The following is a 26,268-nucleotide window of genomic DNA, read 5'->3' on the forward strand; positions in this document are numbered from 1 at the left end:
ATGTAGGTCCATACAGTCAAAAATGTTAAATTATTACAGTACCAGATTTAGCAAAGTATGTATTTCAAGCAATGCATATCAGCCCAAGTAGGAATATGTTAGGGTATTTGAACATTAAACAACATACATGTAATTTGACTTATAGCAATAATAGATTGAAGGAGATTAACCAAAGGTCACAGCAATGACCAGACAGGAATTTCTTAATTAAAATTCATTGCCCATTCAAAATTTTCCAAAACAATAACAAGAACTATATGCTAACTAAGAGTGGAAATGAACTTCCTTGGCTTGGCAAAAGGTGCCTTTAAAAAAGAAAATTATTGTTAATATTGGTTCCTCATGGAAAACTCAGTAGAAGCTTTCCCTTTAAAGCTAAGAATGAGACAAGGTTGCCTACAGTCTCCTCTTATATTTAGCATTGTATTGGAGGAACCAAACAGTATTGTATGAAAAGAAAAAGAAGTTAAATGCCTTAAAGCAGAGAAAAAAAGAAAAAAGCAGTACTCATCATTTGCTGATTCTCTGATTATTGTGTACAAAGAAAGTCCAAGACAATCTGTAAACAAACTTCAAGTCTATATTTTTCTAGAGAACTTACATTTATTGGTGTCATAAAGACAAATTTTAAAATAGAAGAGTGATGTGAGAGTCTTATCCAAAAGAACATTCTTTTCAGTAGTTGCATTTTAAATTGTACATTAAGAGTTATTTGAATAGTTTTTATACTCAAGCTATATGTTCTCTGTAGAGCTACAGAGAGTTCTGATGAAGTGGAGAGCCTGCGACCCCCTCGATTCTTCAATGAGGATGGAGTTATCAGACCTTACAGGTTGAGGGATGGGACTGGCAACCAAATGTTACAGGTGGGTGAAGAAGTATCTTACACACTAAGATTAATTTAGTCAAGTTTGCTTTATTACAAGTATCTATATAATGATTCCAATATATTAGGTTATTTGGGCTTTAGATGTTTTGCTTAATTCTGTTTAGAAGTTTTTTATGTTTACTTAGGTTTTAATGTACGTTTATTTACTATAAGATTTTTTTTTCTTTTTTACAGGCATCAAAAAGTTTGATATGAAAACAGTTAATGCATGACTTTGCAAGTGAAAGCCAGCAGTAGATTTTAGTCTTAAAATTTACAAACTACGTACAGCTGTTTCAGTATTTTGAATACAAAGAAAAGCTTTCATATTGGTAACTTTTTGTATAGGATTTTAGTGAATCTGATCTCGTTATAGGGTATTCTTAGTTCTGTACTGGATTTGCTAGATTTGTTGCAAACCATCATGCCTTTTGTACCCTCATAATTGGTGGTACTTATTTAACCAGTTAGACCATTTCTGTGTAGGGGACTCCCTCTGCATATCAAGCCACTGGTAGCTTTAATACAATTCTCCTGTCCACTTGGGCACGGATAAGGGAAAAATCAGTTCTGCTATTGTGAATTCTTGAGTTTCTTAGGCTTTTCTTTGGAAAATATTCAAGTGGCCATGACCTTCTTCCTGCCTTATGCTTGTGTAGTCTATTTAAAACCTGTGGAATCTGATAAGCAGTTCACACGAAAGCCAACATCTTTTAGAAAGGAAAATTGGCTTTTGAAACAGTAGACCATTTGAAGGTAGAATATTTTACCAGTTTAGATACTTTTCTTACTTTGAAAATTGTCCTTTTTAAAATTTGGATTATGGTGTAGGTAGCATACATAATAGGTTATACCGATTTCAAGTTATTTCATCTGTGGTTTAGATGTGGAGTACTAAGGTAAATCACTTGTTTGAAAACAAACCAGGAGTCGTTATGTTAAGTAGACTTGAAAATATTCGTAGTAATAATAACCTGTAGGGATATGGTGCTTCCTTTATAGCCTTGATATTTTAAATATTTTCATGTTGAAAATGACCATGGTAAATATTTAAAACTTCAGTATTTTACCCACTACATGTAGAGAATATCATTTTGAATAAAAGGTGCTTCCATCTAATATAGTAAAACATGACCATTGAGTTAATGTGTATTTAATAAAGTGATACTGTATTTAAAATGTTTTTAAAGCCTCAAAATAATTGCATATGGGGTAGAACTGGCAATCTAGTGAGAGGTTGTGCTCTAAAAGGCATTTCGTACAATCTCTGCAATGACAGTGTATCATTCTTTGGAAGATGCAAATGGTGCAGAAGTCACCTACGGTGAATACATTTGAAAAATATACTTCTATTCAGTTGCTGCCTTCCCTTGTTAGGGAAGTAACGTGTACCTTACATTAGTAACTTACGTTAATAACATAGTACTAACATATTATTGGAGTGCCTAGTCATCACCTATTGAAAAACTAAAAATATTTCTTGAGAAATTTTTAATAAATTTAGTAAGAAGGAAGTGTGAGTAGTGAGGAGAATTTAGAAATACATCCTCATTATCAGGGAATAGATTATAACAAAAGGAGAGAGACATGAGATACCAAAAATTTCTCACAGCTGATAACTTGATTTTAGTGACAAGTAAATGTATTTTATACATTCATTAATTGTTAACTGAAGCTTTAAATTTTGGGGTTTAAAGGTCAGGACTCTTGACTGTGTGTTTTTAAAGGTGTGTATTATTTTTAGTAGGCCAGTCTTGGTATTAATTGCTAAAAGAGCTATTTAAAGGACTAAAACCTCACAATCCTTGTCAGCCATTTTACTTGTTTTTCAGCAAGAGCATAAATACAGTAGTAGCTGGAACACCTGTAGGAATTCACCAGAGGCCTTAGGATGTTTTTGGTTAGCATTATCTCTCACAGGTGTAAGAAGTAGGTTGTTGGTTTGGTGGTAATGGTGCTTTTTTAATCACAAGTCTGTTTTTAGCAAACTGTTTAAAATCCATGAATGGCAGTATATAGAAAAAAAGTAGATGACATAGAAACAGGATTTAAAATCTCATCTGCCAAGATTTCATCTAAGTGACTTGACAGTGGTGCCCTTCGAAAATGTTTAATATTTGAAATGTTCCTCATTTTTCTTTTTCTAATTCTCAAAAAAAAGGTACTCTGGTGTTCACTAAATTATATGGATCAAAATATCATTAAATATAAAATAATACTCTGTATGCCTTTGCATCTAGAAGGAAGTGCCATATTACAGTGCTTCCTGGTAGTCAATTCAAGTTACCTGCTAGAGAAATAGGATAACAATTCTAATATATTCACGAAATACCTTACTGGTATTACCGAATTATTTTACCCATTGAGTGTACCAACCAGTGGAACTTATTAGTCTTAGGTCTCTTAAGTCATGGAATATATCCATAATTACTGCCCTACTCATCTGAAAAGTCTGCTTCAAAATTATTCTGACTCGAACATTTCACAATTTTACATGTTTGCAAGCATTTTGCCATGCCTGACTAATCTTTGTGCTTCTTTTTTTCCTTTACCATGCTTACAGAAAATTCAGGTCTACAGGGAGTGGATCATGACTCACAGTAGCAGTAGTGATGATGATGATGATGATGATGAGTCAGATCTGAAATGTTAAATTCATGTGTTCTTTGTCATTTTATTTGGAATGTTTCATTAACATGTTTTGTATGACTGCTACCCTAATGCCTATATATCCATTTGTAAGGAGTGAAAGTACTTTTTTCCTTTGAAAATGTGTTTTTACACATTTTCAGAAAGCAAAGTAATTGCATTATTAAGCACAGAAAAATGTATTTTACATCCGAAGTGGGGCATATTATATTTTCTACCATTTGCTTGTATATGTTTTGTGGCTTTATAAAACGCAGAGTTTGTCTTTACGATTTAAAGGTAGATTTAAATATTTCTTTAATGTTCACTAGTTTTCTTTTAAATTATCTGCTTATTAGCAAAATGCCATTTCTAATATTCTCTGTAAATTTTCTGGGCTATAATTCCATTGTGTAAAAGAAAAATAATAGGAACACCAAGTCAGTATTTTATATTTAGCATTTGAAAAGCATTTTTGTCAAATTTCTTTTAATAATAATAAACTTATGTAACTTCAACATGAATGTGTTGTTCTATTCCAAAATCATATAGGTTGTACCACTCTCATAAGGAACATTCATGATTTGTCATGGATGGTTAGGTGGTGACATAATGTGTAGTCTTAGAATGAAAAATAATGTTCTTTGGTTCACTTTTTATTTCATTATATGTATATTTTTGTGAAACAAGGAACAAAGTTGGTTTTATAGCCATTATATTTACTTGTTAACCTAAATATCCATATGCTATATCCCTATTATAAAATATTACAGATTAATTCAGGATATTAGAAGAATTTTTATAGTATTTTTATAGTATTTTTTTTTAATTTTCAACTTGAACGATTTTGTCCCATTTTTAAAAAATTTTTTTTTCAAGAGAGAAAGCGAGCACGCCTACTTGTGAACAAGTGGGAAGGGGTGGAGAGAGGTAGAAGATCTCAAACAGGCTCCTCACTGACAGCAGAGAGCCTGATGTGGAGCTCAAACTCCCAAACTGAGATCGTGGCCTGAATTAGATGCTTAACTGACTGAGCCACCCAGGCACCCCTATCTTGTCCTAATTCACTATTCAGTTAGATGTACAAAAGAAATCGTCTAAAGGTGAATGACTAGTAGTAATATATTTTTTTTTAGTTTTTATTTCAATTCCAGTTCATTAACATACAGTATAGTATTAGTTTCAGGTGTACAATATAGTGATTCACCAGTTCTTTATACTACCCAGTGCTTATCAGGACAAGTGTACTCCTTAATCCCCATCACCTATTTCACCCATCCCCCCACCTACCGCCCCTCTGGTAAACCATCAGTTTGTTCTCTATAGTTAAGAGTCTGTTTCTCGGTTTGCTTGTCTCTCTCTTCTAATTCTTTTTTAGTTAAATGGTAATCCCTATGACTGCTGTGTTTTTGGATCAACAGAGAAACGTTTACCTTGACTTATGTTAATCAGTTTATATTGAGCTTCTATTAATTGGATTGTAGTAAATAATTGCTTAATCAACTTTTTCAACATTTCTGAATCTCTTCTGATTCTTAAGTTTACCAAGATTTTCTATAAATCATTGTTCTATTTCTTAGAAAATGACTAGTTTAATTATTTAGTATTGAGCTTACAAAAAAAGAAGCTAAAAAATGATAAGGTCTTTTGAAATTTCTACCTGCCTAGCATTCATTTAAATTAAATGGAAATCAAGGTTGTATATACTAGGACTAAGAAATATGTGAGTGCCAAATAATTTAATTATTGTTTTCACCAAAATAGTATTCTTCTCTTTTTGGATGAGTAAATACATGAGAACAGTGACCATTAAAATAGTCATGACTTGTATCAGAGACGGTGTAAATCCATCTTATCGCCATTGGTCTCTCACCCCTGGCCAAAATCAAACAAAACCTACTCCTTCTACAAGGAGCTAGAAAGAGCACAACCTATTATTATGTATTGCGTATGTCTTAGGAAAGGCCTGGAAATGTCTTCATTGACTTTTTACACTTCAGCGAGGCACAGGGCCTTTCTAAATGGGAAAACTACTGAACTTCTTGATTACAAGGCATTTACTGACTTTCCTGTGGTTGGTCTGTGACACTTAATGCTATGGTATAGGTTTCATAAAGATTCGTAAGAATTTATCGGGAAAAGTTCTGGATATTTCAGCATTGCCTTGCCATTTTAATGAAAAGAAAATTGTAGACAGGGTTACATTTATTTAAGATCCCTTAAACAGTGCAATGATTTAAAACCATATTCTAGTAACTAATAAGCTGTCATGCAGTTCATGTAGTCTTAAGGATTTAGCATTCTTAAATTTTTAATACTTAGAAGTGAAATATGTTCTTAACAGAATAACTGCCCTTGTTCTTTCTGTTTTCATGCCCAGGGAAAAATCTTTTCAAGCTGCTTTGACCACCAATACTATTTTTCCAGTAAAAAAAAGTTGCTTTTTATTACAGAAAAATTCAAGATTGAAGATTCCTCTGTTACTTTACACCAATGTGCTCATGTTGGAAATATAGGACATGAACAAAAATATCTTCTTACTCCTCACCAAATATATAGAAAATAAGTTCAACTTTGGCACTTTTATGAGATGCTTATTAGAGGCTTTATAATTAATTAGAATTTTAAAATGGAAGTATTTTATGATGAGAAAGTGTAGAAAGCTACATCTGAAAGATTAAGTCGTACCACGCCTTTCCATATCCTTTATTTATATTCTAAATTTCTATATGATCACTGCTTATGTATAGAAAAAGGAAAGGAGGGGTTCTTCTATCATCTCTAAGGGAGTCATCACTCATTCTGTCTTTGCCTTTGTATTTACTTGACACTTGAGTAACATTGAAAACTGGCAGGAAGAAAAACTCATAAAAATCCGAAATTGTGGACATCTTTACCGTGGATAAATTTATAAGAGCAGCCTATAAGTGAAGTAAGATGAATTGAATATAACAAATGTAAATCCAGAATAATATTGCTGTCAATATTCCTTATAAAAAAATAAATTTCACTTTGTTTCCATATTTAAAATAATCTGGATTTTATAAATTTTACATTTTGAAATTGTTCAAAACATATCAGTGTTAAGTGTTGATTTTAAAGTGATGCTATTAAAATTTGCTAATAGAGCCATTGTAATTTGTGACTAGGACATCAATATTCAACATGAAATACATGATACTGTATTTACATCCCAAGGTCATATATCCTGAAGAACAATAGCTGCTGTAGTAGTTGGTCTGATTTAACCCCTGTGGTGAAATTTTGCATCATACTATCCTTATAGTAATGGGAGGAGGACCAGAGACAAACAGAAGTGTTACTGAGTACTTTTCTACTACCCCTTCAAGCCTTTGGTTTTGTTTTTGTAGATTTCCTTGCAAATGTATAATTTATTATTAATTTATAATGGTCAAAAAACATTAAAGGTCTTATGGGGTCTAAATAAGATACATAAATTATTCATTTATAGCAAGTAATTGTGATGGGTATGTAAAAAGAATGTCAATTTTAATTTATCCCTGCACCTTTGAGATAAATGGAGATTAAAAATGTTTAGATTGTTAACTTAATCTTTAATTTCAGTGGATGAATGTTTGAATTCATGAAGTGCAGTGAGTATAAACAGTACTATGTAAAACATTATCGAAAGTACTGAATCCAAGAAGAATAAAACACATGATTTCAAATTGGTCTCTATTAGGGAGCTAGTTAGAATAATTTAAAATTTTCACATGTAGCAGTTTGTGGTTGGTTAGTTTTAATGCGGTAGACCATTTTCATGTCCATTATCTCAGTGTGATGAATTTATTTAGTAATTATTGAGCAATAGTGTACCTCTAAAATGAGCTTTAAATTAAATGTCTAATAACTTTGTAAAGTTGGTTTTTAATATAGCCTTTTTATTACATATGTATATTCTAAGCAATGAAATGGTAACAAAGATATGTGCTAAATTGCATTATGCCATTTTCTGAATCTTAGAGATGCTTAAATATTTGTTCAAAATAGTATAGTCAATATCAGTGTTTTTGAAAAACAAAGGATAGTTAGAGACTTAGCTAAACACGTAATTCTTGATCGGGTATGCTGTGTTTTTCTAAATTATCATTTAGATTATCATTTAGAGTAGAAAATGCTTAACTATACGTCTACAAAGATTTTTCTGAATGTAGAACTTGGGATTTCTATGAATTAAAAAATTGATAGACCCATACTTCCATGGAAAAAGCTAAATGCCTCTTGTGAATCAGCTAGCTAACATTGATAAGAAAATTTTCAAAAATTAGATTTTTTTTTTTACTTTGCAACTGTAGTACATGCTCAGTGAAGAAAAGTCAAACTACAGAAATAAAAATTATCCTATCTCCCCACCATTTATGATATATTTCCTTTTTAAATTTTTTATTAACGTGATTGTGATCCAAATACATAAATTTCTGTTATGTTATAAATTTTTATAAGCAGAATTATTAACTTCTAAAAATTAAAGTGATCTATCCATGGAATAATCCCCAATGTGGGAAACTGGTCTTTATTTCTAGAATACATAAAAGCCAGCAGAACCTTTTCTCAATTTTTATAATTTTTTGTAGTTATAGAAGTTTTATTTTCTTTTTAACTGAACATGTTTGTACCTTTTTACAAAGTTTCCATCCCTTAAATAAACATCCTTTTAAAATGAGTGTGTGTGATCCTTATGTCCTTCACGTGTAGGAATGTTGTCAGCTGGGTTAGTCCACAAGGGTAGCATACTCTTAAGCTTTTCAGATATTTTAAACCTTTATCTGTGTTGTCTTTGAATCTCTTACATCTCTTACCTTAATATCATAGTTGCGATTATGTGAGTTGTTGTAGAAGGGAGGCTGTTTTTGTTTGTTGTATATTTCTTTTCTTTCAGAAATTACAGATGTTTATAATTAGCCTCAAACACTGCCCTAATAGCAATTGGAAGATAACTGCCTTCAGCCGACGTGGTCTTTCCCTTTACCTCTGGAGGAGAATTACAACTGATCTGGAAGAAAGGGCTTACCATAGGCAGTCAGATCACCAGAGTAGTGCTTGAACACTCTTCCTGGCTTCATCTGAAATTTTGAGTAAGTGGACAAGAACCAGGAGACAGATGCTTATTGGATTTTACTCTTCAGTTTGTAACTCTTCCCCTCCAGAAGCCAGTTTCTGAATGGGATGAGACAACTGAAGAGAGCCAAATCCTGTTATCTAGGCAAGTTAGAGCTCTTAGCACCTCAACTAAAGCAGATCCTATGAGAAAGGAGATTAACCTAGATACATTCTGATACATCATTTATCAATTTAGCGGAGGTCTCTTAGAGAATCTTTGATACATCATTTTAGAAGGCCTGTTCTTTCCAACATTTAGTAGTAAGTCCCACTGACTTTATTTTGCACCAGAAGAGTAATTCACTCCACTTAGAACCTTCCAGTATTACATAACAATACCTTTTGAATAAGACTTTGAAATTATATCTTTTTCTGGAGGTAATGATTCTACTTGAGTTTTTTCTTTGTATCAATTATAAAATGATTTTTTTGATTCTTTTTTAATTCAGTAACCTGAATGAGACCAATTCAATTTCTAAATCTTTTAGGCAAGGATAAATACTATTAAAATAGAAAATTTAGTACATTTAACTTTAAAATAAATCCTTAAATGTTCAGGTAGGTTCACCTGGAGTCTCTCTTCTTCCCAAAGATGTGCAAATAGAGCTTCAACTTTGCAGTAGTCATTAGCTTAGAAGCTATTTAGCCTTTGTTTTAGCTATAGGTGCTAAATTGTAACCTGGAACTCAGTACATGACCTCTGTACTTCTGTGTTAGAGCTCTACCTCATATGACTTCCCCTGGTTACTGTGGACAGCACCCAGAGTCTCAGCATGAGTTGAGCTTAGGAAAGCTCATTTGAGACTTTTTTTAGTGTGTGCTCTAACAGTAGTGTTCTTAGAAAACATTGGTATAAGTTATGAAAAATCTATTTTTTATTGGCCAAATGTCCTATGAAAGAAAGGTGTTCTCTTGCCAAATGAAGCAATTCATTTTCATGCAGAATTAAATTGGAGGCCACTTTGATTCATCCAAAAACAAACTTTCATGTCATCTATGGAAGGAAGCACCGTGTACTTTTTCTATCAGTCTTTAGTTACAAATTCAAATGAAATTGATGTCCCAGTTACTTTTGATGATGACTCTAATGAATTTTAATGTCAAATTTTCTGTGAAAAATTACCACTGTGAAGAACCCTATAGGAAGCAGTGTGGAGAAAAATGTACAGTAGGCATTTTGTGGCACTTCCGGTCTGAGGTAGTTGTTTCAGTTAAAGATCTCATGAAGCTCCAGTGGTGGAATATATAAGTATAGGAGGCTGCATGTTTCTTGTAAAGTTAACTTGTATAGAATTGGCAGGCTATTTCAAATTTTAAAATTGCCAAAAAAGTGAATGTATAATTATACACGTGTAATTGAATTTTTGCTAGATGATCTGGTAGTATAGGTTATATGAATACCAAGAAGAAACAGTGTCATGTATTCATACAAGTATTTTGTTAAATTCTTACTAGTTTTGTATTGGACACTCTTCTAGATCTTAAGATTACAGGTCTGAAGAGAGTAGTCAACATTGCCGTTCATCTTTTCTGAGATTATAACCGTAGTGAACTTTATTCTAGTTATTGGGGACAAAACAAAAGCTATGTTAGAGGCCAACCCTGTCCTGTCAGATCTTCACAGTCTCATTCCTATTGGCTATTGAGCTGCTTACTAAATGCAAGGCTCTAAGAAACTGTAGGAATCAAAAGAGACAAGATATACCCAACCATCCAAGAAGATAATGATTCCTAGGTATTATATGACACTGGAGCATTGTAAGAGATACGGCACAGCTTGTAGGATATCTGAATCCAGATTACAGTGAGCTGTTAAAATGGCAGCTCACTGTATCTGCTGGACTGTATGTAGTTCTTTGGGCTAACCCATTTTGACAATAAAAATTATCTGAGCTATAGCAGTATCTTATGGCTCAGGGCCTGGATTCTAGAACCAAGTAAACCTGAATTCAGCTCCAGCTTTTCCTTTCACTAGCTTTATAATCTTCTAGTCTGCTTGCCTGGCCGCAATTTCCAAACTATAAAATGGAGATAATTCTACTACTTAACAATTGGTGTTAACAGTACCTTGGTGTTGGTAACATAGTACCAAGATAATAGTAACCTTGGTGGCGTTGTTAGGATTTAAACAAGTAAGGTAATGTATGTGATTGTTAGTACAGTGTATAGTAAGAACTCCTTGTATTTTCATTATTCCAGGTGAATACCAGTTGATGCTAGTTTTTGGTCATCATTATATAAATTTTATGTTCTACATTTGTCTCCTTTTTATCAGGATAAAAGCGTTAATAAATCTTACCTTTTTTCTTCCTTTCAACATTAATAGAATACTGTAATTAAAATATCACAACCATTTCCACACACTAATTGATGAACAATAAAAACAATCCTCAGTAATTTGGACTGCTCTGAATTACATACTATTTTGAAAGAAATGTTAAAATGTTTAAAATAAGTTGTTCTTAAGTATGTATAGCATGATGGGTCAATAAATGATGCTCAGCAGAGGTTCTGCTAGAACTGTGTTTAGAGAGACTTGTAACTATCCACTTAAATTATTTTTGGCCCTTCTTCTCGAAGGGCCAATTTAATGGTCTTTTATTATCAATGCACATAATTATGTCATGAACATAATTCTGTCCTTTCTCCAGTCTTTGAGTTGAACCAGTTGATGATCGTTCATATCTCTTAAGGTAGTTGTAGTTTACTTGATTTGATTTTTAAGTTGGCGGGGTTATACTCAACTTTCCTTCCTGGTCTAAACTGTTAGCAGAATTTACCCTTTTGATTAACAATCAGAATAGCTCATTAGCTTGGGAGGAGACAAAGGTATGGGAGATTCAGAAAGACCTGATTCCTTACCAGATTTGATGACTGTCACTGAGATTTGAAGTTTGGTTTTTGTTTTTTTTTTTTTTTCACATCAACTTGCCTCACAGAATAGGCCAAATAACACTCCTTCACTGTTGGTTACATTTATTGTGTTAGGTATATGAAATTATTGAGCTTTGAGGTAATGAATTTCCACTACATTTTATCATGAAGCATGGTTGAATGCCTTGTGTTTCCTGGCTAGGGCCCTGAAATCTCTCATGTTTGAAGTGAATTAGTAAAACAGTTTTTATCTCTAACCTTTAATCCAATAACTCTAGGAAAGTTATGCTTCTTGATCACATTTTTCTCTAAAGATACGATTGTTTTGAACAAGTTGTCTATTTCTTAAATAATTGAGAAATGATAGCCTTTACTATTTCAATTTACGATTACCTACCTACATTTTGTTGTTTTTAAAAACAAGCTTAATTTTTTAGTATAATCTGTTAATAGGCCTTTCCTCTTTCCCCATCATCTGCTGACTATTCAAATTAGCCAGTATATAAAGCTGTTTATTTGTTGTCCAGTAGATTGTCTTGTCTGATAGCATTCTTACTCTTTATTTATCATCTAGATGAATTTCATTTTCCTCTCATCCTTCATGTTTCTGTCTTTTAAAAAAAAAACAACAAAAACCATTTATACTTCCATGAGACTGTGTGGTCTTCCAAAAGAGCCAGGTACTGATCAGATTTGGGGGTTTTTTGATTTGTTTTGTTTTGTTTTGTTTTGCTGAACTGTGTGTTCTTATCCTTTATCCAATTTCCTGAAGTAAATCTCCCATGAATATTAGCACTTTAGATTGTTTGGGATTTAAAGCCTTCCATGTTTGTGATTTATTCCCCATATCTGTGTTTTCATATTTTGCTTTGTTCTTTTCAGAAATATTTTTGTTATAGAACTTTGCTGATTCATAGCATTTGGACGACTTGAACGTGTTAGCAGTATAATTTTCAGCATCTCTTCTTTTTCTAAAGTATTGGAATTACCTGATATGAAATGTGGATGTTAGTAGAGGGCCCCTATCTTATAGGTTCCTACCATCAGTGTATTTCTAGGTTTGCAGTCACTTTGGATTTATTTGTATCTAATAAACTAAGGTCTACATCCTCTTCTAATGCAAAAAGAACCCTTTTACCAGTAACCATACATTTTAATTATCTATAAATTTTGACAGTTATATGTAACAGTTCCTTTGTGTTCTCAAATGATGATGTGTATTTTAATGAATAAGGCAAAATTTGTTTTTTTTTTATTTTACACCGCATGTTAAATGAGGCTAACATGTCTAACATACTGGCTAATGTACTTGATACTTCAGCCTAATTATTGGATTTCAGCCAAATTTTTGTCTTTATGCAAAGGCTCTATATAGTGATTCCTAACCCTAGTTTTGTAGTTCTTCATTTATTTTAAAGGGTATCACAAATTATTTCAGCAGAAACATTGATACGTAATATCTGTTTGGGAAAGAGGAAGACAGGATATTAACACTGAACTATTTGAACCCTACTAACCTAAAAAAAAAAAATCAGCCTGCCTGCACTGCTTTAGCAGCCTGCTTCAGCAACATCCAGCATCAGGGATATTGAAGACACTTTTGAGGTACCATGGGAAACGTGTGACTGGCACCATAAGAGGAAACATCATGGTATAGTGAAAAGCACTGGAACTAGAAGGGAAGAAACCACTTTTCTGAGCCCACTTTTGCAACTGACATAATGACCCCAAGCAAGTCACTTAACTGTAATCTTAGCTAATCACATATGAGGTTGCTTTGAAGAGTAGGTGGGTAAGACACTTATCTGATTCTCCATTATTTCATGTGTATATAAGTTCATGTTTGGATGAACAGTAACTTTGCTTTAGGTTGAAAATTTTTTTTTTCTGAAATGATTTATGATGATGCTATGAAAAGTAAAAGTCTAAATATATAGAAAACTTATAAAGTGAAATAATTAGGAAATTGTAACCAAAGGCATGATGTTTGTAGATTTTACGGCATGATGGAAGATGATGGTTGATAAGCCATCATATTCTTTCACTCCCATGCTTCTATGGGACTGGTTTCCCTATTCTCTCTTCACCTGTTTGTAATGAGTTTTGCTATATAAGGACTTATCTTTGATATTTATTCAAATATATCCATTCTGATAACAGCACAGTTCAGTGTATGTTGAAAATAGGCAGCTATATGACAATCATGTCCATTTGTCTTTCAAGTGTTGCATCTAAGGTTTTTGGTGAGCTCCAGAAAACATAGCATGAGTGACTTTTGGGGGGGATTTCTAGCTTTTACTTCCACCAGATGCTACTGTGACGTTTGACATTGGTTTAATTGCTTATATGCACAGGTTACATTTTATTTAAGTTGGGTGTGAAAAGTGGAAAGTATTGCGAAGCAGGCTCATCTACAATGCCCAAATTTAAAACATTAAAATAGAAGCTAGGTACCTAGAGGTAAACCATAGCTTTTAAGCTGTTTGAAGGTTGTGGTCTATTTTTTTTTTTTAATTTTTTTTTCAACGTTTATTTATTTTTGGGACAGAGAGAGACAGAGCATGAACGGGGGAGGGGCAGAGAGAGAGGGAGACACAGAATCGGAAACAGGCTCCAGGCTCTGAGCCATCAGCCCAGAGCCTGACGCGGGGCTCGAACTCCCGGACCGCGAGATCATGACCTGGCTGAAGTCGGACGCTTAACCGACTGCGCCACCCAGGCGCCCCGAAGGTTGTGGTCTATTAATGAGGCATATAGACTCTTGACTTACAGTAGTGATGATATTCTTGAGATCAGCATGTGTACTCTTGATTTTTAACCTTTTTTTTTTTAAAGTTTATTTTGAGAGAGAGTGAGCAAGGGAGGGCCAGAGAGAGAGAGAATGAGAAAATCATAAGCAGGCTCTGCACTGCAAGCACAAAGCCCAGTGTGGGGCTTAAACTCAGGAACCTTGAGATCATGAGCTAAGCCGAAATCCAGAGTCAGACACTTAACTAACTCAGCCACCCAGGTGCCCCTGTATTCTTGATATTTAAACTTGGTTATACAGAACAAAAGAAAATAATACCTTTAAGCTAATTTCTTTTCAAATACAAAAAATAACTGAAAAGTGTATAAAATTAAAAATAATAGTTTCACTTCTGCCCCCACTATTAACCTTTTCAAGCCCAGAGATAAGTGCTATTACAGTGTAGTGTGTTATCACCAACCCTTCCAGATATGTCTTGTGAATATATAAGTAAGTGTACATGTATGTTTTTATTACCCCCATTCATTCCCAGCAATGTAATTGCTCTTCATTTAATATATGTTGCACTTTCTATATCATTATGCACATCTGCATTTTTCTTTCATGACCACATAATGTCACATTGTATAGCTATACTGTAATTTATTTAAACCGTTCCCTGTATGATTTTAACTTAGTATTACTGTGAAGATTCTATAATGTATATCTTGGCATAGTTTTGCATAAGATAAATCCTAGCAGTCAAATTCCTCACTTAAAGGGTATTTTTAATTGATTGGCATTTTCTTGATTTTGAGTTGTTGAACATATTCTCATATGTTTATTGGTCAGGTCTGTTGCACTTAACACATTTTCCTATTGGTTTACTCAGTTTTCTTCTGTTGAATTGTTCATATTCCTAGAATTCTCTGTTATGAAATTAGCTCCATATCTCTGGATTGACAGATATTTTCCCAGTTTATTCTGTAATCTTTATGTTATTTTTCTTTGTTCTGTTTGTTTACTGTTTTGCCACCCAGTAATGCTTAATTTCCAAGTACTTAACAATTTTTTATATTGTTTTATAGACTTTGTGTTTTATATTTAAGGTTGTCTCACTTTAAGGTTATTAAAATGTTACTTTTTCTTGTACTTATATAGTTTCATTTTGTATGCCTAAATCCATGAGCCCCCTGGAATTGATTTGGTATGGAGAGAAATGGGGACCCAGCTTTAGCTAGCATGTTACCTGAAACACCATTTAATAAACATGCTTCTCCCAGTAATTTAAAATGCTATCTGGATTTTATGTATCCCTGTTTTTGGATATGTAGTATTTTATAACGTCCCAGTGTACATTTTGGTCAGTTTCTGGAATCTGTATTCTTTCTGTTGACCCATCCGTGTATTACTGCCAGTGAGCACTTAACCGTTTCACCAATTGTGCTCATGTCTGCTAGCTTAGTTCTCACTCAGCTTTTACAATTTGTTGGGTATCAACACTTTTTCTCCTAGAGAAATTTTAGTATAATTTTGTCAAATCACTTCCTTTTCTCTCCCCAGAAGAAACTAATACACCCTATCCAGGGGTCATATTGTTTTGGCAGGGTGGTAAAAATTGGGGTTGGGGAAGGGAATAACATCACTATTGTAATGAATTTTTCTGTCTAGAATACGACATGGATTTCCATTTTCACGTTTTCTGTTATTCCCCTCAATAGTGATATAGCTTTTATGACATAAATTTTGCATGTTATTTGTTAAGTTTATGCATATTTATTTTTTATTATCCTGATAAACAGAATTTTTTTCCTACATTTTTCTATTTGATACTGTGTTTATAAAACAAAGTTACTGGGTTTATATACTTGGGTTTTCCAGACAATACTGTCATCTGCAAAAAATTTCTGTTCTTCCTATGCAATTTGATACTTTTTAATATTTTATATTTTCTTAGAATATGACCTAAGATTATTTTGAAGTCACTTGTTAGCTTTTAATTTTAAGTTTTAGACATAGCCTAATGGAACACAATTTTCTGAAATCTTTTTATCTCTTTTGGATTTCTTCAAGAAATCTGACATTTTGGCTGAATTCTTAACATACCTCTTTTTGAGGGATCTTAGTCACAGTTACACTGTTTGCCCTTAAAAAGTAATAAAAAAATGAAGTAAGTAAAAAAAAAAAAAAAAAAAAAAAGTAGGCTAGCCCACAATATATTTTAAGTAGCCAAAGTAACTCTGTCCTCAGAGTAAATGATATTTAGAACAGAATTAAAAATGATGTGTATTTCATTTATATAATTATTTTTATATTTTCTGGGACAAAGAATTGTTGACAATGTCATGGATAGACAGTGTTTCCACAGTCTTGAAAATAAAGGTTGCTGTATATGCTAATTAGGTCCCATAGTTCGTGTTTGTCCAGAGACACTCTGCTCCTCATTTGTGAATGAGTTACGAGACTGGGAAAGAAAAGCATGTTTGTAAGGCAGATAGGAAAGTTCCAGGGAAGATGCAAGATGGGGCCAATACTAATTTATGTGATACATATGTTTACAATGTGTTAGCATTTACATGTGTTTTTGTACATAGGTGATCAAATACTAGTATGTTTTTTAAGAGAAAATGAATGTGATAGTTTAATAGTAACCATAACAGGTTCAATTTAAACTCTGTAAGGTCATGACATTATCTTCCAAAAATCCAGCATTAAACATTGATATAGCTGCAATTGAGTCATCTTGAATAAATCAGTACAAATAGGTGCTTTTAAAAAAGGAAGCAGCAATAGTTTTCTGAATATTCAATTATATGATGTATTTACTGTATAAATATGTTAATAATTTGCCCCCATTGAGAAATGGCTTTTAGAGGATCACAATGCATTCATTACTTGCATTAGAATAGAAATACTAATGAAATTCTCGCTCTCTCTCACCTTTTTTTTAGGTCATGGAAAATGGAAGATTTGCAAAATATAAGTATTTTACCCATGTCATGATCAACAAAACAGATATGTTAATGATAACTAAAAGGTAACTTTGTTGAATGTAATTTGGTAAGAGGTTAACTGAGAGCCACTCATGAAGGGAAGCAGTTGACGTTCACCATTTTTGGCACATAGTCCCCCCGATTCCTGCTAACTCTGGTCCTCTTGCTCTACAAGCCTCATCAGAAAACCTTACATAAATTTATATTCAGCTTTGTGCATGAGTGCAGATAAGTCATAGCCATGCACAAATGTAAATTGTTTAGTATTTTTTCAACCAATTTGAATAATATAGAAATTCCCATAAAACTGTCCTCACAGTACCATTTCTTCCCGCTCTGAAAAAAGTGCACAGTTTCAGATTACTCCAGAAGTCTTCTAGTGATATCTCTCCATTAGCATACGTAGAGATTCAGTCACGTAAGTAAATACATCACTGGAGACAGGTGATTTCTTTCGTGGATACTCCCAGCTCCAACCAGATCCTCAAGTAGACCTGTAGATAGAGGTACATGCAAAATTACTCAGCAGCATAGCTTCAGAGGGGCTAGTTTTTGCAGGAGTTACTGTTAAACTGCGGGAAAGAGTCAGCTGCTGCAGTATTAAGACGGGGGTTTTGGATGGATGGCACAGAGTGAAATGTGACTGAGGGGGAGAGGTTATGGCTAACTGAAAGAAACTGTCAATAAACCTCTGGTTTCGTTCACTATTGAGAAGGGTGAAGTTGTATTAGCACCTATTAGTTCAAATTCACTGTTGAACTTAGCAGTCATTTCTAACGTTTTTCATACTAACCACTTCCGAGTCTAGAATTTACAACACTAAATTAATTTTCTTATTTAAAAGTAACACAAAGTAGAAAATCCACGTGGTATTAGAAGGTATACTTGTAAAAGTTAATCTTCGTTCCATCCTAGGTACCAGTCCCTCTTTTCCCGGTCCTTCAGGCCACCATTTTTACCTGTTTCCTCCTTGAAGTATTCTCTGCCTATACAAGCATACATGCATATGTATCTTAACATAAATGGGAATCTGTTACACATACCATTCTGTACTTTCATTTTTTGCTTAAGATCTATGTCTTGAAGATTATTCCATATCAACATATGGAGATCTTTCTTAACTTGTAAAGGACTACTTTAGCATTTATAGGTATGTACTAAATTTTACATCTAAGTCAGTAAACTTTTATAATTGGGGGGCAATGCTTCAAGCATTCTTGTTCTAGCGATTTTCAGTCATCTTTTTATTAACCCTCTCCCCCACTGACGAAGCAAACTCTGTGACTCATCAGAGTTAAACAAGAGTCCGTTTACAGATTAGTTTGCAAGATTTAAAAAACTTTTCAACATAATGGATCTCTTTAAAGGAAGTCATATAAACCCTGATAAAGTAAGGGAAGTTAGTTGCAGTTGAGTGAAAGGTAATACTCGTACCTAGGATTTCCTTTATTTCCACGTTTCATATTTGAGAATTAAAGTGTCTTTGAGGGGCGCCTGGGTGGCTCAGTGGGTTATGTGTCCAACTCTTGATATCACCTTAAGTCCTGATCTCACAGTTGAAGGATCAAGCCTGGTGTTGGGTTTGGCGCAGAGAGTGGAGCCTCCCTGGGATCCACCATCTCCTCCTCTCTCGGTCCCTCCCCTGCTCTCACTCAGTCTCTCTCTCTAAATAAATAAATAAACTTAAAAAAAGAAGAACAGGTCTTTGAGTCAGGAAAGGGAGTACCAGGAACCTACTACGAGATGAGCCTGTCTTTGACTTTTCACGTGGTTGAGGACCTAGGAGAGGACCAGTCGGTTTTTTCCACCAGTACCTGTCATCCAGGATTGGTGAGAAAGGGGAGCAGAGACAGAAGATTGAAGTGATAGATGTAAGTCCTGATTAGTTGTCCCAACCAGGAGCCAGCTCTTTTCCTTATTGCAGTCCCTTGACTTAAAGTATGTATTACTTAAAAAAATAATCTGCTTGCACCTAGAGTTGATGTTTCAACCAGAAAGAATTGGGGAAGAAAAGCCTTTGAATGAAGGATTAAATAGAATTATAGACAATGCATTTTCATTTCTTGATTCCCCCCCCCCCTCAAAAATGGGAAAACAAGAATTAATTTTAAAAACGTCTTTCTGAGGTAGGTTGGTAAGCCTATTGCATGGAGCTTTGGTAATAAAAACATTTATTCTAAAGCATTAGTTACACAAAAGCTCTCCAAAATATTGGTTAATAATAGGCTCTGTAAGTTTATTTTGTATAAAGCGTCTTACATATTTGAATTTAGAAGTACTTCATTTTTTCTAACTTAGGTATTATGTGCTACCAATTTCCCACAAAACATTGCTTTAGCTACCTCCCACAAATTTTATGTTGTGTTATATTTTAGTTCTCATTCAGTTCAAGACATTTTCTAATTTCTTCTGAGATTGTTTGACTCATGGATTATTTAGAAGTATGCTAATTTCTAAGCATTTAGAAATAATTGTTTCTGTTACTGGTTTCTAGTTTAATTTCATTATGATCTGAGGACATACTTTGTATGATTTCAGTTCTTTTAAATTCCTTAAGGTTATTTATGACTCATAATACAGTCTCTGTTTCCATTATGTGCACTTGCAATGAATATATATCTTGCTATTATTATATTACTGGATATAAGTGCCTTTATGTCTACAGTAGGTTCTTTTTTTCCCCCCAGCGGTGTCTTGTTTGTAACAAAAGGAACATTTGGACAGCTTACATGTGAGTGGCAGTATAGTTTTGATGAGTTTACCAAAGAGCCCTTCATTGTTCATGGGAGAAGATTACGCATTGAAGCAAAGGTATGTTGAATAGATTTTTTTGAAAACTTGGAACTGAAGATAATAAATTGAAATGGTCCTCCTTTGTAATTTTCCCTTCTCTTTTATAGACATTGCTTTGTCTTACTATGGTTTTCCTTGACACCTTCTGTCTTATGCATGTTTAAAGAAAAGAAAGCTAGGCCAAGAAAAAATGTGATACTTTATGTGCTAATACATGGACAACAGTGTTCCTGAGATTTCATTTTCTATTCAGTAACAGAACCCCGCTTTCTCACTGCTGTCCAAGACACTCAAATGAGAAATCCATTTGTATACGTCAGAATCTCCAGCAGTTCCATACAAAATGTTTTTCCCTGAAAATCTTACAAAAAGATACTTAAAAAGTTCTCTGTCTCTCTAATAGACCATTGTTGGTGGTTCTTTTTCTTTTTATAGATATTATCTTCCCAATTCAGTTATAATCTTGAAGGCAGATACCATTTCTCACTCTGCATTGATTACTAGCACAGTGCCTGGTACTTGGATGTAGATAAAATGAATTGCTTGTCTTTTGGCAAATCAGCAGAGACTCATTATACATTGTAAGTTGTAAAGATTGCACTACATATTATATGTGATACAAAGAAATACAAGGTATTTGGCTTCGTGGTATTTGACCAGATACCTATGTGTAGGGGGCGCTTCGGCATTGGCTGTGCGCGTAGGAAATATTGTAAGTGACACAACCAAAGTAAGTTTTGTTCTTTGTTATTTTTGTTGCATTTTGACTTTGAGGAATTTAATTGGCTCCTGTAACTGAAAGTCTTAGGTCTTTATCTGCTAGTTTAGATATGCTCCAATGGTGTCATTAGCGGTTATTCTCTCTCCCTTCCTCTCCTCCATTCTCTCCTTCTTCACCACCCCTGCTTCTAGGTCCTACTTTCTTCAGTGTTGGCTTCATTGTCAAGCCGGCCAGCAGAAGTTCCAGGTTTATATCCTACTAGCTCAGCAGAATGAAAGCATCTCACTGGGTCTCACTGGGCCACCTTTGGTCACATGCCTATTCCTGAACTAATCTCTTTGGTCAGAGAGCGGGTGTGAGCCAGTTGGCCAGGTGAGGGTCATGGGATCACCATGATGCTACCAAGAAGGAAGGGTCAACTCTATCTGAAGTATTTGGAGTGAGAGAAGGTGAGAAGTAGTTACCCAAAGACTCACAAAAAGTTGTTGCTGGAAGAAAGGGCAGTAGACACAGGCAGGCAAAAACAACAGATGTTTTCTTGGCTAGTCTGTAGAACAGAACTGCCCCTAGGCCTTGTGTTTAACCATTGAAAACCATTTCTCTAGTCTTCCCACTCGTTCCAAAGACACGAACAGCTCAAGAGTAGACCGGCTACTTGTTCTTGAGGATCTTAGACCAACTTACACATTGAGAATTTCTCTGATTCACTCAGAAAATGAAAGGCCCTGTGGCCTTATTATACAAAGTAATGGATAGTGGCTATTACCTTCTGCTCTAGCCTGTACTGCTTTCCTGGCTTTTTTCATACCTTTTTCTCTCTCCAAAAATAACCTTCTTCTTACCTTCTTGGTTTCTTTCCCTTCTACTTTTCCTTGAAATCTTTTATCATTGTATATCCTTTTTTTTTTTTTAAGTAAAAGAATCTGATTTCTTCTTCAGTCTGTATTTACATGGATGTTTGAATTACTTAGAGAAATTGTTCAACCTGTGAGACCCCCACATTTCTTCTTCTGTAGCTCTGCCTATAGTTAATGGAAGTAAACTGCCCTCCTCCTGAATAATCCTTTTATTTCTGTTTGACTCTCTCATGCTTACCATCCACTATTAGCTCTCCCCACAAACATTGAACAGAGTGCCTAAAGAATGTTAAAAGTAGAGGCCATCAGAAAAAAAAAAAGAAAAAGCAGAGGACATTAAGCTTAAGCTACATTCTTATTGCATATGACCAATTTAAAATGTCAGAAGTTACATACATAACACACACCCCATACAACACATACGTGTGTATGTATGTACACACATATAGATAATTTTTTTTTTAGCTGAGCTCATCATGATTTCATGGCCATATATCAAGAACTATCTGAGAAACTTTTGGGGGGGGGGCGGGGAGGAGGAACACTGCTCCCAGACTTATCTCCTCATCCTTTGAGTAAACAAATGGGGGGGGGAGAGCTAAATTCTAACATATCCATTGTCATTAAGCTTAAGTTACAGAGCTTTAGCAATTCAAATCTCAAAGCTTTGTAACTTAAGCTTAGTGATAATGGATATGTTAGAATTTAGCCCTTCCCCCCCTCCTCCCTGCCCCATTTGTGTTTGATTCTTCTTGGATTCTTCATTCTTGGCTTTTTTATGTTTGTTTTTTTAGGTACATAATTTGTGTAAGGTGGACACTTTAAGCACAGATTTATAAAACTGTGGCATTTTAAAATCATATTTCTGCAACTGGATTTTCATTTTAATGAAGTTACTCTGTTTATAGGAACGAGTGAAGTCTGTATTTCATGCCAAAGAGTTTGGGAAAATAATTAACTTCAAGACCCCAGAAGATGCTAGGGTAAAAGCCAACTTCTAGATTTACATTGATTACATTTTGAGTTTCATTGCGAGTTCTTGAAATAAGCAAATGTTGGTTTATTTCCCCACAACAGTGGATCCTCACGAAACTAGAAGAAGCAAGAGAACCTTCCCCGAGATTCTGATGGAGAATACTGTCTGAAGAGAGACAACGATAAATCATTAGAGTTTCTACCTTGTACCTTTCAAAACCAGTCTGGGAAGTACAGTACAGAAGTAATTTCAAGTAAATAAAAAAAAAAATCAGTTACAATCAGGTAAAACAATCAGGTGGTTAAAATATTTCAACTCATTGGAGATCCATTTGGTCTTCTAACTTGAATCATGCATATGGTTAAAATTCTAATTACTTTACAAAAGAAACATTTATTTGATGAACCTTAAATACTTGCTCCAAGTAATTCTCTGCAGTGTAGAGAAATTGCCCATATTTCACCCCACGTGGAGGTAAATTTAATGTTTCTAGTTCACATTTTAAACTTCTGTCATGAAGTTTATAACTTCTATCTTCAGACTCCCTGAATCAGTGATGGGTAAATGATCAAATCAAACATTGCCTCGGTATCAAAAACTTTAGTGGTGGTTTCTTTAGAAACATGAAGTTCTTTTTACAGATAAATATTTTGGTATTATTTTCCTTATTTTTTTATAAAGGATAGGTTTGAATTATACTTCCATAGCATGACTATGAAAAACATTTTTTAATATACTATAATACAGATTGAGTAATACCCCTTCAAGCTTGAAGCCTTAGAAATACTTTCTCAAGCCAACTTCATGGGATCTACTCGGTTTACCCAAGTCACGTTTTTAACATTGCTGACTTTACAGGAAAATCCCTGAAGCCTTAAAATAACAACTCTCCATTCATTGGAAATATGAAATAAAATTCCCACCATCTTAGATGTGAGTTATGCTTCAGAACAGACAGCCCTTCTTGTAAGTAAATATATGTACCCTAAAGTGTTAATTACCTGTTCTGTTGGCAAAAGATTGGGAATTTCTGCTGTGCTTTCTGTACAGTTATTCAAATGAGAATCACTCTTTTAAAAGCTCATCAGAAAAAAATCATGGACTGCACATTAATAAAAATAAGGTCATGGGGGGGGGGGTTCTTGGTTTTTGTCCAAGATCTTGTAAATTAATATAATATGAATGTACTTTTTCAAGTGAAAGGGGTTGAATACATGACTGCGAACCATGAAGAGAACAATGCAGTGTCTTATTTCGTTACTGAATAATACAGAGTATTTGATGCATGTCGTATGTGCCATGAAATGAATATAAACTGTTTCTGGGATTGGAGACTCTGGATAGTAATAATTGTGAAATTCTCCTCAGGGTCCTCAAACCCTTGCTTTGTTGTAAAAGCTAAAATAAACAGCATGCCAGACTGTAATTGTATTTCTTCCTGACCCTATCCTGCTACTAAATACTTTGATTTTCCTCTGATTATAAAAACACATTGTTTATTATCAGTAGTCTCCCAGTATGTTTTTTTCTTTGCTGAATATAAATTGAATCAAAAGATGACAGATTTCATATCCCATGGTAGAGTGTGCTCGCTCCCTTGATGACTTTTCTTCAAAGTAACATACACATTGTCTCTGTTGCCAAGCTCCTCCACTTTTACGTTAGAATTAAGCCTAAGAGTAGTGGCCAGAAAACTTCGATCAGATTGTCCTCATCCGAAATGTTGCTTTACTGGAGTTCCATTCAGGACCACTAACAAAGTACCTCATTACCTACCACTGTTGCAGAATTTTTTATCTCAGTACCAGGGATTCGTTGTTTTGCCGCTTCGAAGAATCAAGGAGGTGGACACAAAATGAGCAGCAGGCAAAGTTTATTGGAATATGAGATCAGAAAGGAAGAATAGTATGAAAGCTCTCTCTACAGAGAGGGGACATTCGAAAGTAAATGCCTGCAGACTATAGTCAAGGGTCCTTGTTTCATAAGGTTCTGGTCAGCGTCCCCTTCCCTTTCCCCTTGTCCCTTCTCAGATTCTACCCTTACTGACTAGACAACTCTAGGTGCTGGGTTGTCCATTCCTGATTGGCTCGACTCCATTGTGTGAGGAGTCAGAATGTTCATACTGTCCCGTGTATAACATAAGTTGTATGGTTTAGCTAGGTATTTTGAATGTCAAATTCCTGAGGGGGAATCTGAGGGGGAGTAGGTGTGTCTGTTACATTTTTAAGAGGGACCTTACACCTGAGGGGGTTTGCTGTAGTCAAACACTCCCAGCGTTTTTCCAAAATAATGTGTTTTTCCCCATCCAGGGAGCTCGGGTCCTAACCTTTCTCTCTCTGCCTATTTTATCCTATCTTTCCCTGTTATGCTACAGTTTCATGATTTCATTCTCAAAACATACAGGCGCAAAACTTCTTGGGTGTCCCACGGTGAAAGAGTAAACATATTTTTTCTAGGATCCTCTGGAGGGCAGCAGGGAATGGGTCTTGTACCTAGTACACATGCAATGCCAGCCTGCCTGTTGTTTCTGTTCCCTTACCAATGAGGACCTACAAATATCTTTTCTTATTCTTCAGTAGTCGTCTGCCCATCAGCACCTCTTATCACTGCCTTTGTTTCTGGAGTAGAAAGACCCCCAATTACAAGAGCAGTGGTTTATCACTTGTCTTAGAAGATTGTCTTCATCTAAATAAAGAACAGCAGATCACTACATAACGTGTCAGTCTTTTTAGCATAACATTTTACAATTATGTGTTTGATTCTATATTATTTTTTCTTGAATATTAGAGAGTCCAGAATCTTAACTGTATTTGAAAATCATCTTCCCTGAATTCTATTTAACACTGAATGACTCTGTTTGAAAACTTGAAGCTTCTTAGTTGTTTGGTGGCTACTACCCAATGAGATCCTGAGGATTATGTCTCTGTGTTGTTAGCTGTAGCCCCAGCCCCTTAATTCTAGCACAGTATATTTTCTGCTCTGTGATAGTTGTGTAAAGCCCAAGGCAGAGTGTCTATTCCCTGCTAACTCTCCGCTGAAAAAACTATGATTAGAAATAGCAACTTTGATTTCTGGTACAAGAAACAGCTTGTGATTTCTTCACGTTTACAAAATACTGTCTGAACCCAAGAGCACGTGCACTTCTCCAGTGGCTTCCCTATTACTGTGTATGTATCGGCTGCTTCTTCCCTGGTGTTAGGAAGACCTTAGGATTTTCTCCAGGTTCAGTTTCATACAGCCCAGGTTATTTTCTGGTCCCTAAATAATCATCATCTGCTGTAGGCCGTCCGGGCCTGGAAAATCCTCCTCCATAATCCTAACCCATGACAAAACTGTCCTGTGGCCTCCAAATAAATAAGAATTTCTTCTTCTGTTATCATTTCTATCATAATTATCTTTCTCATTTTTTCTTATGATAGTTAACAGTAATATTTTCCCAGTGAATATATATGCATCTAGCTTCTGCCTTAGAAATATGCTAGTATTTTATTCCTACCTAGTAAAAAATAAAGACCCTACTCAGTGCTCAATTTTCTGCACCTTGGTTATTCAGTCATCAATTGCCAGTGTTAAGTGATCTTTCAGGCCAAGCCAAGACCCCTGTATTAAAAAGATTGGGACAAGATACTAGGCTAGTTTGCCTGTAGGAGTAGAAAATGTGAGCCGAATACATGGACGATAGAAAGAAGTAGCCATTTGGAACTGGATG

The 26,268-nt window shown here is 34.6% G+C and overlaps 1 protein-coding gene across 3 annotated transcripts in view; it reads left to right on the plus strand.

The window, feature by feature from the left end:
• Positions 1 to 24,064, plus strand: part of VPS13A (vacuolar protein sorting 13 homolog A) — a 264,231-nt gene extending 240,167 nt beyond the window's left edge. The window contains exons 68-72 of one of the 3 annotated variants that reach the window (XM_043565725.1): positions 752 to 866; positions 17,171 to 17,256; positions 19,900 to 20,023; positions 22,492 to 22,566; positions 22,661 to 24,064. In XM_043565725.1, the coding sequence (XP_043421660.1) occupies positions 752 to 866; positions 17,171 to 17,256; positions 19,900 to 20,023; positions 22,492 to 22,566; positions 22,661 to 22,711 (451 nt within the window). In that variant the 3' untranslated portion in view covers positions 22,712 to 24,064. Of the gene's footprint in view, positions 1 to 751; positions 867 to 1,063; positions 8,181 to 17,170; positions 17,257 to 19,899; positions 20,024 to 22,491; positions 22,567 to 22,660 lie in introns of those variants that run through there. The other 2 variants (XM_043565727.1, XM_043565726.1) reach the window with 2 other exon arrangements.
• Positions 24,065 to 26,268: the final 2,204 nt, after the last annotated feature.

Source organism: Prionailurus bengalensis, chromosome D4 (genome assembly GCF_016509475.1).
Source record: "Prionailurus bengalensis isolate Pbe53 chromosome D4, Fcat_Pben_1.1_paternal_pri, whole genome shotgun sequence".
NCBI lineage: Eukaryota > Metazoa > Chordata > Mammalia > Carnivora > Felidae > Prionailurus > Prionailurus bengalensis.